At 42.9% G+C, this 15,624-nt stretch overlaps 1 protein-coding gene across 1 annotated transcript in view; it reads right to left on the bottom strand.

Moving 5' to 3' along the window:
- The window catches only part of LOC116083261 (chondroitin sulfate proteoglycan 4-like), a 69,290-nt gene that overhangs the window by 40,175 nt on the left and 13,491 nt on the right, over nucleotides 1-15,624 (bottom strand). Inside the window, exons 2-5 of the mRNA XM_031360078.1 lie at nucleotides 13,523-13,686; nucleotides 9,534-13,094; nucleotides 7,460-7,930; nucleotides 2,684-2,860 (exon numbers count right to left, since the gene is read on the bottom strand). Coding sequence (XP_031215938.1) covers nucleotides 2,684-2,860; nucleotides 7,460-7,930; nucleotides 9,534-13,094; nucleotides 13,523-13,686 — 4,373 coding nt within the window. The remainder of the gene's footprint in view (nucleotides 1-2,683; nucleotides 2,861-7,459; nucleotides 7,931-9,533; nucleotides 13,095-13,522; nucleotides 13,687-15,624) is intronic.

Here is a 15,624-nt window from a genome sequence, read left to right as displayed (position 1 = left end):
ATGTTAACAAATTCAGATAAATTGAAATCATGTAACTTTTCTCATCATGATGCAATAAAAGTTTAAAATTAAAAAAAGGTATAGTGAGAAATTTGATTTCTTTGAAAAAACACAGAAATATTATGGGAATATGCCTTTGTTTTAATCCCTAGTGTGGGGCTATAGGGCTGCTTCACAGCAGGTGACTACGATTTGCCTCGTGCTTTAGTAGGGGGACAGCTCTTCCAGCTGCAGATAGTTTCTGCAAGTGTGTGACATTTGGAATTCTGGGGGCTTTTCAGAGGATATATAAATGCTAGAGCCCCAATACATGGGGCTGGTTGGCTGCTGATTGTTGCAGTTTGTCATGTAATTGTGTGTGAAGCAAGGAAGAAATTAGATATGCTAATGGGAAAATCAAATTTGCCCCAAGGAACTTGGCACCCCTAATGAGCAGGAAGTAATCTACTTATATCCTTGCCCTCTTTCCCCTCTGTCCTTTTTTTCTCTCCTACCTAGTGTTAGGGGTTAAAAGGGAATAAGAAAAAGGAACCTGTTGGGGAACTGGCTCTAATGCTATCTGTGTTAAATTCAGCTCTCAATATTACACAGGAACTCACACATCTACACTGAGAGTCCCTGTCCCCACTTGGCTCTGATTAGAAAATAAAATTCCCAGCTGCCAATGGCTCTGCAGGGAGATGAAGCTAGGACTTTTAGGATTCTCAGGCAAGAAACGGAGGAGATGAAGAGAAGATTCTGCCATGACAAGGGTGTAGGGGGTGGACCACGCCAGAAAAGTGCAGGAGGGTAAGATGGCTGAAATGTAGGTGCAAGAGGAAAGCAGCCCCAGGAGGCTAACCAGCAGGGTCCAGGGCAGCTAAGATAAAATATAGATTTAGTAAGTATTAACTCAGGAATATCAGAGAGGAGTGTGTTAACCATGGGTGTGTGTGTGTGTGTGTGTGTGTATGTGTGTGTGTGTGTGTTTCATTCATGAATCCAAAACATTTGGGTGGGTGGAGAGCAGGAGCACCCCCTCTGGGACTTTAGAGTAGATTACAGCATTAGGAACCCACAAAATAGTCAAGAGACTGCTTACTAAAAGGGGTTATGGAATCTTTCTCTAAGATTAAGGAAAGCTACTGAGGCCAGGCATATGTCAGGGGTGTTCCAGCATGGAGGCCAAGAGAGGCCAGTGTGTGAAGCTGTGAAGGTGAAGCCTGGATTGCCTTGGAGACTCTAAGATGTGGAAGATGCCAGAGCTGTGTGATGGCTGCCAAGGAAAGTTACTCACAAAAGTAGAACCAGCCCAAGATAGAGAAGTGTGTTGCAGTTAACAAAGCTGAAAGTTGTTGAAGCTCTGAAGAACATTTTGACATCAGACATAGAGGTACAGAGTTTAGAGTTTGCCCAGCTTTTGGTTTTGTTGTGGTCCAGGATTTTCTCACTATGCTCTCTTTCCTCTGCTTTGGAATGGTAATTTAATGTCTTGTGATATTGGAAGTATGTAATCTGATTTTTTCATTTTGATTTTACAGAGAATTACAGCTAAGAGAATACATAAGTCTCAGAAGAGACTTTGAACTTTTATACAAGCTTGATACTGTTATAGACTATAAGGACTTTTAGAAGTTGGACAAAATGCATTTTGCATTATAATATGGCTACAAGCCTATGGGGGCCAGGGAGTAGAATATAATGATTTGAATAAAAATGTACTCCAACTGTTCATAGGGAGTGCCAGTATTAGGAGATAGCCTTGTTGGAGTAGGTGTGGCTTTCTTGGAGGAAATGCATTACTAGGGGAGAACTCTGAGATCTCAGAACCTCAAGCCAAGTCTAATGGATCACAGTCACTTCCTGCTGCCTTCAGATAAAGATGTAAAACTTCCAGTTCCATCTCCAGCACCATGTCTGCCTGCATGCCACTACGCTTCCTGCCATGACAATAATGGACTAAATCTTTAAACTGTAAGTCACTCCCAATTAAAATATTCTTTTTTAAGAGCTGCCACAGTCATGGTGTCTATTCACACAACTAAGACACAGGGTCACACATCCAACAGTGGAGTCAGGAATCTTATCCAGATATGCATTCTGCAAACCTTAATCTCTTAACCACTGTTACCAGCCTAGGGAGACCGGTCCATGTGCAGACACCTCCCTAACCTACCTCAAAAAGACCATGTTTCAGCAAGTACACTGTGAGTGGCACCAGCTCAAGAAATGCAGAAAACCAGACCAGTAAGATGGCTCAGTAGGTAAAGGCATTCGCCACCAAAGCCTGAGGACTTGGGCTAGATTCCTCAAACCTACCTGCTGAAAGGAGAGAACTAGCTTCCACAAGTTGTTCTCTAACCTCCAAAAAAGTACCATACTGTGTGTATATATGTAAACACCACACACACACATATACACACACACATACACACACACACACACACACAGAGAGAGAGAGAGAGAGAGAGAGAGAGAGAGTCAAATAAATAAGTGTTAAAAAAAAAATAAAAGGAAATACAGAAAGTATTGCCTCCCAACAGTATCCAAGAGGATATTGACAAGTATAGCTAATGATATTTTGGCACAGTGGAGACATGCTACCATGTGTACATGGCCATACATATGCCTTGCTGTTTTACAGTAACAACAATATAAATAAGAACTGATTTGGTTTCCCCAATCAAAAGCATGTGGCACTCACCTGGAGGATTTTATTGGCTGTTACTACCGGAACCTCATCATTTACAGACTCGATAGTCACAAACAGAGTCTGAGGCAGACTCTCTTTTCCGAACTCGGAGCTGTTTGCCAAGACAGTGAGACTGTCGAGAAACTCCTCACTGCCGTTATGAACATAGGAAATCAACTCCTGCTCCACCTGAAACCAAAACCAACAAGAGCACCAGCCAGCTGAAACTCAAACCCAAACCATGACTGAACGGCTAAAAAAGAAGCCCTAGCTTAAGAATCCCTAAAGCACAGAAGTGTGTCTTCATTCCACGGAGTCTGAGTGAGCATCAGAGAGGAACTGTGATGGATAGCTCACACTTCACCCTAGAAATAAGTGAAATAACACTTCACCCCATGAATAGGTTTAAGAAAAAAAGGCAATGTGGTGTAGTAGTGAGAATGCTGGGTTGGTAGCAGAATTCTCTCTTTTTTTTTTGAGACAGGGTTTCTCTGTGTAGCTCTGGCTGTCCTGGAACTCACTCTGTAGACCAAGCTGGCCTCGAACTCAGAAATCCACCTGCCTTTGCCTCCCAAGTGTGGGGATTAAAGGCATGTGCCACCACTGCCTGGCAGTAGCAGAATTCTTGAGTTTAAATCCCATTTCTAGCGGTAACATGTACTGAGTGTGCATGACCCAGCCTTCTTACTAATGGGGCAGCATAAAAAAGTTTCAAGTTCTACTTGCTTATTTAAAGTTATGAAAGTATTGATTGTTTTATCTGACAATGCAAACTGTTAGATTTAGGCTCCTCTGAGATTTCATTTTTCTTCCTTGGAAACATATGGATCAGGGCAATTATTAAGTTCATTTAAACATATTTTCTGAACTAAGGCACTGTTTCCTTAATTGTTCTCTGTGTCTGAGATTATGTGTGATTATGAGTTTTAATTAACTTGACACAGCCTAGATTTACTTTGAAAAAAGAATCTCAATGAGGGACTGTCTCCACTAGGTTGGCCTTTGGGCATGTCTCTGAGGAGTCTCAATTAAGTTCATTGATGTAGGATGACTCAACCCACTGTGAGTAGTACCATTCCCTAGGCAGAGGGTACTGGGCTATTTAAGAGAAACAGAGCTAAACATAGGCAAGCAAGCAAGCAACATGCATGTATTTATTTATTTCTGCTCTTGATTATATATATGATACAACTTCCTGCCAGACTCTCCTGCTATGATGGACTATAGCCTGGAATTATAAACTGAAACAAACACCTTTCTCTCTAAATACCTTTTTTTTTTTTTTTTTGGCTTTTTGAGACAGGGTTTCTCTGTGTAGCCCTGGCTATTCTGGAACTCACTCTGTAGACCAGACTGGCCTCAAACTCAGAAATCTGCCTGCCTCTGCCTTCCAAGTGCTGGGATTAAAGGCATGTGCTACCACTGCCCAGCACTTTCTGCTGGGGTATTTTATTGTAGCAACAGAAATGTAACAAAGATAGCCTGCTGCCTTCAAATCTTGAGTTCTCATCTTCATAATAAATCCTGTGTTTCTAATGCTAATATACATCTCCTGTGGACAGAATGCATTACAATCAAATTATTCCACCATGGAAGAACTCTTTCCTTGTAATAAAGCAAATGAAAATATTTATTTTTATCCCAGTTAGATCTCTTCTATTTAATTTCAATCCTGAAATAGCCACTGGATGATTTAGTTATTCCTCTTTGATTTGCAGTAACTAAAATTCTGATCAAATTCCTTTCCTCTGGACTGTACTGGAAACACTGGTGAGTACAGTGCAGACCAGAGAGAAGAGAATGCTCAAGCCAGATGAGAATTTAGTTCAATGAGTCTGTGACCCAAACACAATGGTGAGAATTCCCAACACCCCAAAGGAGTTGCTGGAATTCAGAACAAGTCTCTGGGGCTGTTTGTTTTGACAAAACTTAGCCAAAATTTTTAGCAGTTCAGCTTTGCCCATTCCTGTGGTGCACTTCCTTTAAGCAAAGTCTTTTGATCTTACAGGGGTGTTTCTGACAAGAGTTGAAAAGTTCAGTTAGGGCCTCAAGGGAAAATCATAGGCACTCGTATACAGGTGCTACAAGAGTTTCTTTGGAGTTCCGCTGGTAGAAGATTTCAGATAACAGGCCTAACCTTACATTCCTGAAATATGCTGTGTTAAGCTACTTGTGAACAAACAAGGAGAGGGACTGACCAACAGATGAGAGACCTCAGAAGGGAGAGCACTTTAGGGACATGGGACAGTGCTCACTTCTAGGACACTTTTCCTGGAGAAATGCATCCCTTCTACCAAATCACACACCCTTTAATGAAGAATTTGTTCCAAAATTGCATACTAATTCATGATATTGGCTGAAAGCTGAGAGAGGGTGTATCTATTCCTACCTTTCAAAAGTCAGTAAAATATCTGCTTTTCTGGTTTATTTATTTTTTTCTATAGTACTAAATGTCATTCAACATGTTATGAATTTCACATGTTTCTTGTCTCTTTGCCCCTCTCTTTCCTCCACCTGGGGAGAAAATTCCACACAGATAGAAGAATGGTCTTATTAGTTCACCACTTTGTCTCCATCACGTACGTCTAGAAGCTCTGACACAAGATACTCACAAACTTATTATTTAACAAATGAACCCAGGGACTTTCCACTAAGACACTGAAGGCTATGGACACATGGGATTTGTGTCACTCTAAGTGAAAATGACAATATCTCAAAACCTAGAGACGACAGGCATTACATATAAATGGACAATAGGAGGCATCACCTGGTAATCAGGTTCATGTGACCTTGCCACATGTCTGTGAACAGGCTGCTGGATAACACAGATGCCCCAGGGAACATAGGTACCCACACACAGAATTTAACCAACAATATTCTCATAAACCCAGCCGGTCACTGACTTGACTGAGGCAGGACTCAGTACATGGCATAAAGGGTATTTAATTGAACCTATACCAAAGCAGAAGGTTGTCAATGCTGGGCTTTCCAGCCTTTGAGATGGAAGTCATAACTGGCCAAATCACAAGACCAAAGCAAAGAACCATTCATAATGTGGGTAAACAGTCATCGTCCCTGGGACACGGGGAGGAGCTGCTTGCTTTCTTACCCTCTGCATCCTGCTCCTTCATGGCTTCCTAATGATACCTGTTTAGCCTCCCTGACAGTTGATGTAGATAGAGGTAGGGACCCTCCAAAATATAGTGTCAAGCCACCTCGGCCCTCCTCAGCCTGCGGAGGACTCCTAGCTATCTACGTGGCCCGATCTCTCAGATCCATGTTCTTGGCTAAGCGGCTCCTTTAACTTGCACTGCCTTTTTCTGGATCCCAATCTGTTTCTTCTGTACTCTTTATCTAACTCATCAAAGTCTAGATTAAACATTGTCCCCTCGCAAAGAGCTACTTATGATCTTCTCCCTGCTCTCCAATTAGAATTGGATTTGTCAATTCTGCACCCCTACAACACTACGTGAAATACAACGTGAGAGACAAGACGAGAGCATCCTCATTAAAGATGAAGTGTCTGGCTCCTCCATAGCATTTCTTGAGGCAAAGAAATGTTTCAGTTACCATGGTAACACACAGTAACTCAAACTGAGCAAGCCTTTAGAAACTGGATTTGAATCCATTAGGAATCCCATGACTTGGATTTTCAAATTTTTACTTAATTTTACATTTGGGTGTTCTGTCTGTACATATGTCTGTGTACCACTTGCATGCCTGATAGCCATGTCAGATCCTTTTAACTAGATTTGCAGATGGTTGCCACCATGTGGATGTTGGGAACTGAACCTGGGTCCCCTGGAAGAGTAATCAGTGCTCTTAACTGCTGAGCCAACTCTTCAGTCCCCAACTTGTAATTCTTAAAGGCAAAATGAAGCAATATACACGTGTTTTTAGCAGGAGAGGTAAAGCCAGGCAAAGATGGTAGAAGGTTGTTTGTGGTTTCTAATCCAAAGAGTCTATATTGCCAGGGAAATCTGCAGGCCAATTTTCAAACTTAAAAAAGGGGGAAAAATCATTCATTTACTCATGATAAGAAAGCAAAGTCTAACAATAAGACCGAGCAAAGAACCAGATAGCAACCTTTGGTTGACTTTGGTTGTTTCATCCGCTCTCATCAGGATGCCAGAGGACCAGTTGTATCCAGCTTGCAGATTACCAGGACTGAGCGAGCTACTCTGAACACCCATGGTCCATGTTTAGCATATAGTGTGTTCTCTGTAAAACACCTGGTGATTGGATGAGTGGAGATATGAAAAATGTTCTCTAAAAGATGAGTCAGCCGAGTGTTCCTGGGATCAATGAGAGGGACTCATGTAGAGGTGGACAGTTAGGATGCAAGTCAATCAGGGTGTACAGGCAAGTCACTAAGAGAATGTAACAAAAAAACAACAACAAAGTTCAAGGGAATATGACAACTCCTCTTTCAAATATTTAAAGGGTCTATGAGGGGAGGGATGGTTTTCTCCTGGAATAATCCCTCACACTGCATTCTCAAGAGAGGCAGGATCTAATAGAAATTTCTAAATTCAGGTCAGTGAAAAGAAATGTTGAAGTGCTTTTAACTACAAAGGCTCCTCTCAAGAAGTTGTAAGTATTCCATCACTGAAAAATTTTAAACAATGTTACCATGTCTCTACAGGGATGCAGCAGACACTAGCATCTTGTGGGAAGTTGGACTCTAAAATCGCATCATGGACAAAGCCTGTGAGTCTAAATGATAAAGAGCCAGTTATAGCCAGCCCTCCCCCACAGGATACTCAAACATTAACTGAGATTTATTACCTCTTTCCTGGAAAATTTCATTAGCTTTACTCTTGGAAACTTGGAACTTTCAACATAACCATGCTTTGGTGGTTCGAGGAGAACAAATTCACAGTCAAGACTCTCAAAATACTTGCTTGGAATTTGGAGGTGGTCCTGCAGAAGTACTTTGGAGCCCCCTTCTTGAACTGTGAGGTTCTGCACCTCTAGAGGTATCCACTTCGGGATGATATCCAAAAGCAGCTGCACTCTCCTTACAACCTGGGAGTCCTTTGTCACATCTAGGGTGAACTGATCCTTTGGTTGGCTGGGAGCTGTCTGGACATAGAGGACATTGTCATCATCAATATCCTGCTGGGTAAAGCTCAGAGCGGGCTTCACCTCTGCACCCATGACGCTGTCTTCTGCTGTGGATTTTTGGAGGTATCCGTGTACTGGTGGAGTTCTGACTATGAACACTGCCTCTGAAGGAATATCTTCATCATTTCCAGCCTTGTGTTCACAAACACAACACGCAGACACAAGAAAAAAAGCATATGAAGAACTGTAAGAGGCAATCAAAGCCATTGACGAACCACATGACTTCACTTAACATCAACAAGTGGCTTAAGTTACAAGCAGGATTGTTACAGGTCAGATCTGACCTGGGGCCCATGCCAATATTTGGAATATCAGCCCTGGTCACAAAAATAAATAAATAAATAAATAAATATAAAAAATTAATAGTCAACAGCTCTTGGGTGGCTATGAAGTTCTTGCACACAGCACTAAAAACCCTAAAAAGTCTAAAATTTTAAGTAAAAATATATATATGTATATGTATTAAGTAAAATATATATGTATATATATATGTATACATATATACATATACATATATATATATACATATACATATATATAATGTTATAAGGAGAGGGCTGGAGGCTTGCCTAGCACCTAGTGTTTGCAGGGCTGTGAATTTGATCCTTAGTACCATGGTGGGAGGATTATAAAGAATCAAAGGTGGCAGAAGAAAGAACAGTTGACTCAGCAACATCTCACAACTGTAGAGGAAAAGTCTTTCCTTTTTTAGTTCTGTCCTCTCTAGCTCAGCACTTCCTATGCATTTTCATTGTATTGATTCAGCAAAGACCATCTCCAAACCTATTCACAACTCAATTTCATCACAAGGCTGAACACGCCCCCTTGTGGTGAAATGCATTAATTCTGTAAGCTTGGAAAAACATTGTGAAATACCGGTGCCTTCTATTCCCTTAATGAAGACTCACTAGTCACCTAACTGATTCTAGCTCAAATTCATCTCTAATGTGAGTGGTTGTACTTGGAAGCCTGCCTCAAGTCCCTAAGGCAAAGTCAGAACAGCCTGCATGGGTGGGCAGCCGTCAAAAAGTACAGCTTAGCTTGCCCATCCTTTACCTTACAGGAAAATCCCCTAAAAAAAAAACGAGCCTGCTCACCACTGATCCACAGGACTATGCTCACTAGAAGTTTCAAGGTAGAAGCTTGAAGAAATGTATGGCTCTGCTCTCACCCTAGCATTACTCCACTGGTCAAGATCAGCTTTGTCCATCCATTCCAAGGCCACATTCAGAAGTCAAGAAAGACTACGCAATGCTGTCCTCTGCTGTTTGGGGAATCCTTTTTATGTCTGCTACTACTTCCTGTCATCATAGATTAACCCGAGTCAAATGAAATGTTGCTAGTGCTGCTGTTAACAACAGATAAAAATAAAGAGCTCTTAATGTATACACTTCCCTAAGTCCTAGTTCTTACTACACTACACATGGGTACACACATGACCATGTATGTAAACACAGCTTTAAAATAAGGCTGAATATCATGCAGATTTTATTTCCAATGTTGGAAAACTGGTAGAATCAAACTGTACGTAAGTGTGTGCACATACACATACATTATAACTATACCCAGTACCATGAAACACAGTGAGACAGACAGACAAACACACACACAGAGGTTGGGGAGAGAGAGGGGAGAATCAGAGAGACAGAGAGGGTGCTCTCAGATGCAAACAAATGAATTATAAGCCCCTTGTGGTCTAAGCCAGTAAGAATGCTCAACACTTTGGATATCCTACCTGGAGCTTTCCTCTACTCAGTTTTACTGATTTTCCTTCTTCAACTATAAGGCTCCTGCTGTGCAGAGCTGGAGTGTAATATTGGTGACCCTCCAAGGACACTTGGACACAGACGCTCACATCTAGGTAGGTGTCTTTAGCTTTCACTGTCAGGTTAACGATATCGAAGTTGCCATCGCCGTCATACCTATAAATCACATGTCCCTGTTTTAGGTCATGTTGGGAAAATGAGTGAGAGGCAGAACTGTTGACCAGGAGTCTGCCATGTTTCGGGGGTTGTACGATGTGGAATTCAAACTCATGGTCTGTTCTGACATCTTGGTTTGTGGTGACACTCAGGTTGGCTGTTGTTAGAAAGCTGTCCCTCCCTCTGTGCACAAGCAGCCCTGTGTTGTTGACTATGTGCACATAGGCCTCTGACACAATGACCTCAAAAAGAGATGATGTGTAATGGACACCATCTGTCACAAACAGCAGGAACCGAGCGGAGTCTGGACCGTGGTGCCTGAAGAGCACACGCCCTTCCTGTAGGTCCACTTGTCTGAACTGGTAGAGCTTCTGAGTGGGGTCAGTGGCATTCACCAAATCTCCATTTGGTATGCCACGCCGAGTATAGAGCAACTGGCCATCATCAAAATCTATGTCAGGGTCATGGTAACAGAGATCTGCTAGTGTCAGTAAGCGCTGGCTGTCCCGCACGACGTGAAAGGTCTTATCTACCACACGCACTGGCTTCTCGTCATTCTTCAACTCAACAGTAATGCTGACTTTGATTTCTGCAGACGTGTGCTCAGATTCAAGACTTCTGGCCCCTCCCTGTTGGCCCAGACCTGTGGCAGAGGCCAGAAGGAAGAATTCATCCCACAGGGTCTCAGAATCATCATGAACATAGATCAGCCTCTCACTCACTATATCTTCATCTGTGAATCCAGTGATCCTACTGTCGTTTCCCAGAGAAGCAGAAGAGCTGGCCAATTTCAGTTCCCCATGCTGAGGACTCTTGGTGACTTTATATTGGAAGACGTGATTGTCGAATATTTGGACAAATAATTCCGATGTTGTAATTATTGTCTTTTCTCCCTCTTTTACATACAATCCAGTGTTTGTTACAGTGATATGTGTCTTATCTGTTTTAAGGTTTATCCTGAAGGTATGATCTTTGGATTCTACGTGTTTTACAACAATTGAGAAACTAAAAGAATCCTGTGAGTCTTCCCCGGGTCTCCCCTGAGGTTCATAACTTACCTTAGAGTCTGTAATGTTCTTTTGACTGAACATTGAACCAGGTTTAAGAACTTTATTGCCAAGTAGCAGTTTTCCTTTCTTAGGTGGAGTCAGCAGCCTAAAATAGAGTTCCCTCTCAGCTACTTCCACACTCCCTGTTGCAGCCTGCAGATGACCAGAATCCAATGCTTTCTTGTTTGCATCGCCAATCTCTAGAGGAATATTTTTCAGAAGTGTTGGTTTCAGCCACTGCACAGTGACAGGAAACAGGAGCTCTTTGCTTACTCTTCCCTCTATGTTAACTTTAAATTTAAAGTCATCCGTAACATTTTCTTGCTGCAATCCCCTGAATGAACTGTAGTATCGGATCCGACTGCGGTCAACGGAACGTTGAGAAAAGCTCCTAACTGGTTTCCATTCTCCGTTGGATCCCCGATGCTGAATTTGGCCAAACTGGGGTGGATGCGTGATGTCATAGAGAGTATCCAGCTCATGTTGTCCACCATTCACCTTCACGGACAAGTTGCTCTGTGTGATGAGAATGGCACTACCTTGTGGTACCACCACACCAGTCATATCAGCTACTTCAAAGTCCCAAGGGACAGCCATGACCCGCAACACCACAGTATTGCTAACCAGCTCACCATCAGTTGCTCTCAGAACAATCCGAGAGTTTCGATGACCCCTGTGCACATAGAAAATGTTGCCATCTTGTAAATCCATGTCTGTAAAACCAGTGATGGCTTTCCCGGGGTCCTTGGCACTTTCTAAAAACCCAGCCTCTGAATTGAAGTTGTTAAGAACCGAAAACCTGAGATGCTGAGAATCTGTGTCAGGATCTAACACCTGAATCACACTGGGCATTAGTCGTTGCTTAGTGTTCTCAAAGAGAAGCAAGTGTCCTTCTGGGAGCTTAAGGTATGGGGGGTCATTCACTGGAAGGACAATAATGTTAAAAACATGTGGAACAGTATCCTGCAGCTGGGATGGCATTGCTTGATTGCTACTAGAAAAAACCCAAAACGTAAAAGAATCTGTAGGGTCTTCTGAACCATCGTGGACATACCACACTTCCCCATGCCTCAAATCTGACAGACTAAAAGTCTTCTCCACTTCCTGTGCACGCCAAGCATCTATTTGAAGGAACCCATGAGCTGGCATTTCCTGTATCTTAAACAGTATCTGAGAATAATTGATATCCAGATCCACGAAGTCCACATCCACTTCTATATGCCTTTGGTCCAGTAAGGCTCGCCCACCTTCTTGGACCTCCAACTTATTCAAAACCAAAAAACTGCCACTTTGATTTTTCAGAGGAGAGCTAGCACTGGCAACAGCAGTGGAAGGCGATGGCTCTGGCGGAAATACGTCTTTCCCTGTCACAGAAGGATCTGTACCATGGAGACCCTCGCTTGTGCACCCTACGGAAATGTCTCTGGAAACAAGAGCATCCCGTAGTGCTCTCTTTTCCAAATTGGCTTCTAAGGCTCGCAGACATCCTTTCAGAGACATGCCTCGAAAAGATTTCCCAGGCACAGACCCAAGTTCTAAGCCGCGAACCATTTCCCACATCCGGTCATCCAGGCCACCCACGAACAGGGGGCCTTCGGATACAAACACTTGGCTTTGCGGAGGCAGCCCCGCCCTTTCCCTGCGTTCATCCACCATGAGGTCCACATGCCTCCCTGTGACCCTGAGTTGAACAACGTGCCACTTGTTGTCACTAACCAAGCTGAGCAAAGAGAGTTGAGTTTTTGTTCCGCCCCTTCCTACATGAGCCTTCAGTAGGCCCTCATGGATTTCCAAGGCAACAAAATCTCTTCCTCTGCCAGACTGAAATAAAAGCAAAGCTTGCGGGCTTCCGGTTTGCACAGCAAATCTCAGGATCCCTCCCCCGTGTACCTTCCATTCTGGAAAGGTGACATAGGACCTAGAGCTGAAAAAGCTAATAGCCTCATCCTTCCCAGCAAAAAACTCATCGTTACACCCCAGTGACACCTCATAAACCTTCTTAAAGCCAGGGTACGACCTAAGGGACGTAAGGATGTCCCTCTGGTTAAACACCGCATCCTCTATGCATCCACGGAAGTTGGGGGTCTTTCTGTCCAGGTAAGGGACACTGAGCCCTCCACGACCTCCTACATAGATTCCATGGTGAAAGGTGAAGTTACGCATCCCACCAGCCAACTGGCTGGTTGTCTCATAATGCTTGTCGATGACCATGAAAACACTATCTTTGCCATAGTGCAGTTCCAACGAATGCCAAACCAAATCGTCCACACGAAGTCTTTGCTCAGAAAGGAGGATTTGTTCCCCCATACCCACGTTTATTTTCACCTGAAAGAGACAAGAGCCATAATTAATGAAGTCCATCAAGGCGTTCATCCTTTGTGCTCTCAGGGAATGGGTTGCTATGAACTGACCCATACTAAAACTCCTGGTAAAGCTTAAATCCCCAACCCAGCAGTGTCGAGAGGTACTGAGGCCTCAAAGAAGCCATTAGGTTGTTAAGAGGGGTTAATGCAATGTCCTTCCAGAGAGTGGGTTCTCTTACAGGATGGAATGGGACATAAGAGGGGATTGTTAGAAAGCAGGTAATATTTAAGACATGCTAGAAAAAACAGAGACAATCCCACCCTGCATACTTGACATGCCATCTCATTCTACAAATTATTCCAGTGAGAAACAGTTCATTCTTTCTGTTGCTTTGTGTTCTCTAGGAACTGAATACTTACATATTTTAAAGATTTAAAAAAAAAACATACCTGTAATATTCCTGACAGAAGTTCTATCAGGCAATAGTCGGTCTTCCCAGCGGCAAGGAAGAGTAAGCCTTGTGGCCTGCTGGTCTGAAATCTTAACTGCAGCGACAGCTCAGGGGAAACTTCTGTGGTGCTGAGCCCCACGTAGCTTTCACCATAAAAAGATGCTAATGGGGAAGAAAAGCACAAGTCAGGAAATGTACTACACAATGACTATGCTTTACATTTCCTTCCTCTTCATAGACTGACCCTGCTGAAGAAAGCTGCCTCCCCAAAGGCCAGTCCTGCTTCCTAAGGTGCCCCCACAGACCCTGCATGCTGTACAAAGGCTTAGCTTTCTTTCTCTTACTCATCTCGGGACAGCTCTGAGAGGTCTCTTCTTCATTAGAACCTTCCAAAGTCCCTTCCAAGGCTGGTGCGGAAGCAGCTCTTATTCCTCATCTACACAATCCTGCTCCCATGCCTTCTGCGGGAGGCTGATTCAGAGCTCTCTAATAAACCTTTTGTATGTTAAGTTTTATCTCAGGTTTAGCTTCCCATGGAACCTAACTGGTACTAGAAGTGGCTTAAAACAGTGACCCTGGGAGGGATTTGATGCTGAACCACCCTCAACTGAGATGATAATGGATGAATGCCGCTGCCGACAGTGGGGCCTAGGGAAACCTGGCAAGGGGGCCAAAATTCCACTGGTTATGAACTGGCATGGCATAGTAATGGCAGAGAACATACTTGTCCAGCTGTGAAACACTAAGCAATAAAAAGCAGAGGGCAAATGTAACATGAGAACAATGAAACTGTTCTCACGATTGACCAGCTTGAAGTTTTACAAAAAGACGCTGGGAGAGGCCAGTACCCTACTCCTTTCTCACAGCAGAAGGACAGAGGAAGCTAAGATTCATACCAAAATCATTGGAGTAGCCAACCTAAAAAAAAAAAAAAAAAAGCCTCAACTAAACAAGCCCACTCTGATGACACAAAGGCTCTGGTGGGATACAAACAGAACACTGCTGCGTGAAACTGGAAATCTGCATCGGTGCAGTCTAGCATCTTGACTCCTAGAATCCCCCGAGCCCTCTGAGCCCACAGGTTATTCCTTTATTAAGGCCAGCACCTCAGAGTTTACAGAAGCCATTCTTCACAAGATATCATGGGGCCTCTAAGGCCAGACCTCACTGTTCCTGCCAGAAGCTAGACCAAAAGCAAAGGGCAAGTCACAAACCAACCTGCCCAGGGTCATGGTTGGCTGGAAATGAGATAGATACGGCACATGCAAACAGGGTTTCCGTATGATTACCTGGGATGCTACCCCAACCCCTCCCCTCTCTCCAGGATTTCCCTGTGTAGTCCTAGCTGTCCTGGTACTAGTTCTGTATCAGGATAGCCTCGAACTCAGAGATCCACTTGTCTCTGCCTCTCAAGGGCTGGGACTAAAGGTGTATGCCACCACACCAGTATCAACAGTGGGCCTCTTTAACTCTGCCATACTGTGTGTTGCACCTTAACATTTATTACAGTCAGAGACAGAATAGACTGCAATGTAGTACCCAAGGACTAAATTCAATATCATGTACCAATGTATAAAATAAGTTCAGAAAAAAGAATATAGCAACATGATACCTCCAAGAAAATATATAATTCTCTAACACTAGATTTCAAAAAAACCAACACTAATAAAATGCCCAATAAATGATTTATTAAAAATGACATGGAAGCTGGATAAATTCAAGAAAATACAGATAAATAAGCAAGACCAGAAAAACAATACATCATGTTAAAGAAATCTAGCAAAACAGAATGTGGTATATATGCACACAAGAGAGTTTCATTCAGCAATAAAGAACCAAACTGGGTTATTTGTAGGAAAATGGATGGAATGGAGATCTTCATGTTAAGTGAAATAAGCCAGACTCAGAAAAACTAATTGTATGTTGGCTCTTATGTGCAAACTTTAGGATGTAGATATATACAGATGACATGAAAGTAGAAGGGAAAATGGGGGGAAGAAGGGTACTATAAGAAAGAGAGAACAACAGGGAGAAAAGAATAGAAGAAAATAGACAATACGCATGCATGACAATTTCAAATTAAACCTGCTATTTTGTAAA

Source organism: Mastomys coucha, unplaced genomic scaffold (genome assembly GCF_008632895.1).
Source record: "Mastomys coucha isolate ucsf_1 unplaced genomic scaffold, UCSF_Mcou_1 pScaffold8, whole genome shotgun sequence".
Classification (NCBI taxonomy): domain Eukaryota; kingdom Metazoa; phylum Chordata; class Mammalia; order Rodentia; family Muridae; genus Mastomys; species Mastomys coucha.
The sequence above is the reverse complement of the archived record's forward strand: the minus strand, read 5'-3'. Positions and strand labels throughout refer to the sequence as shown.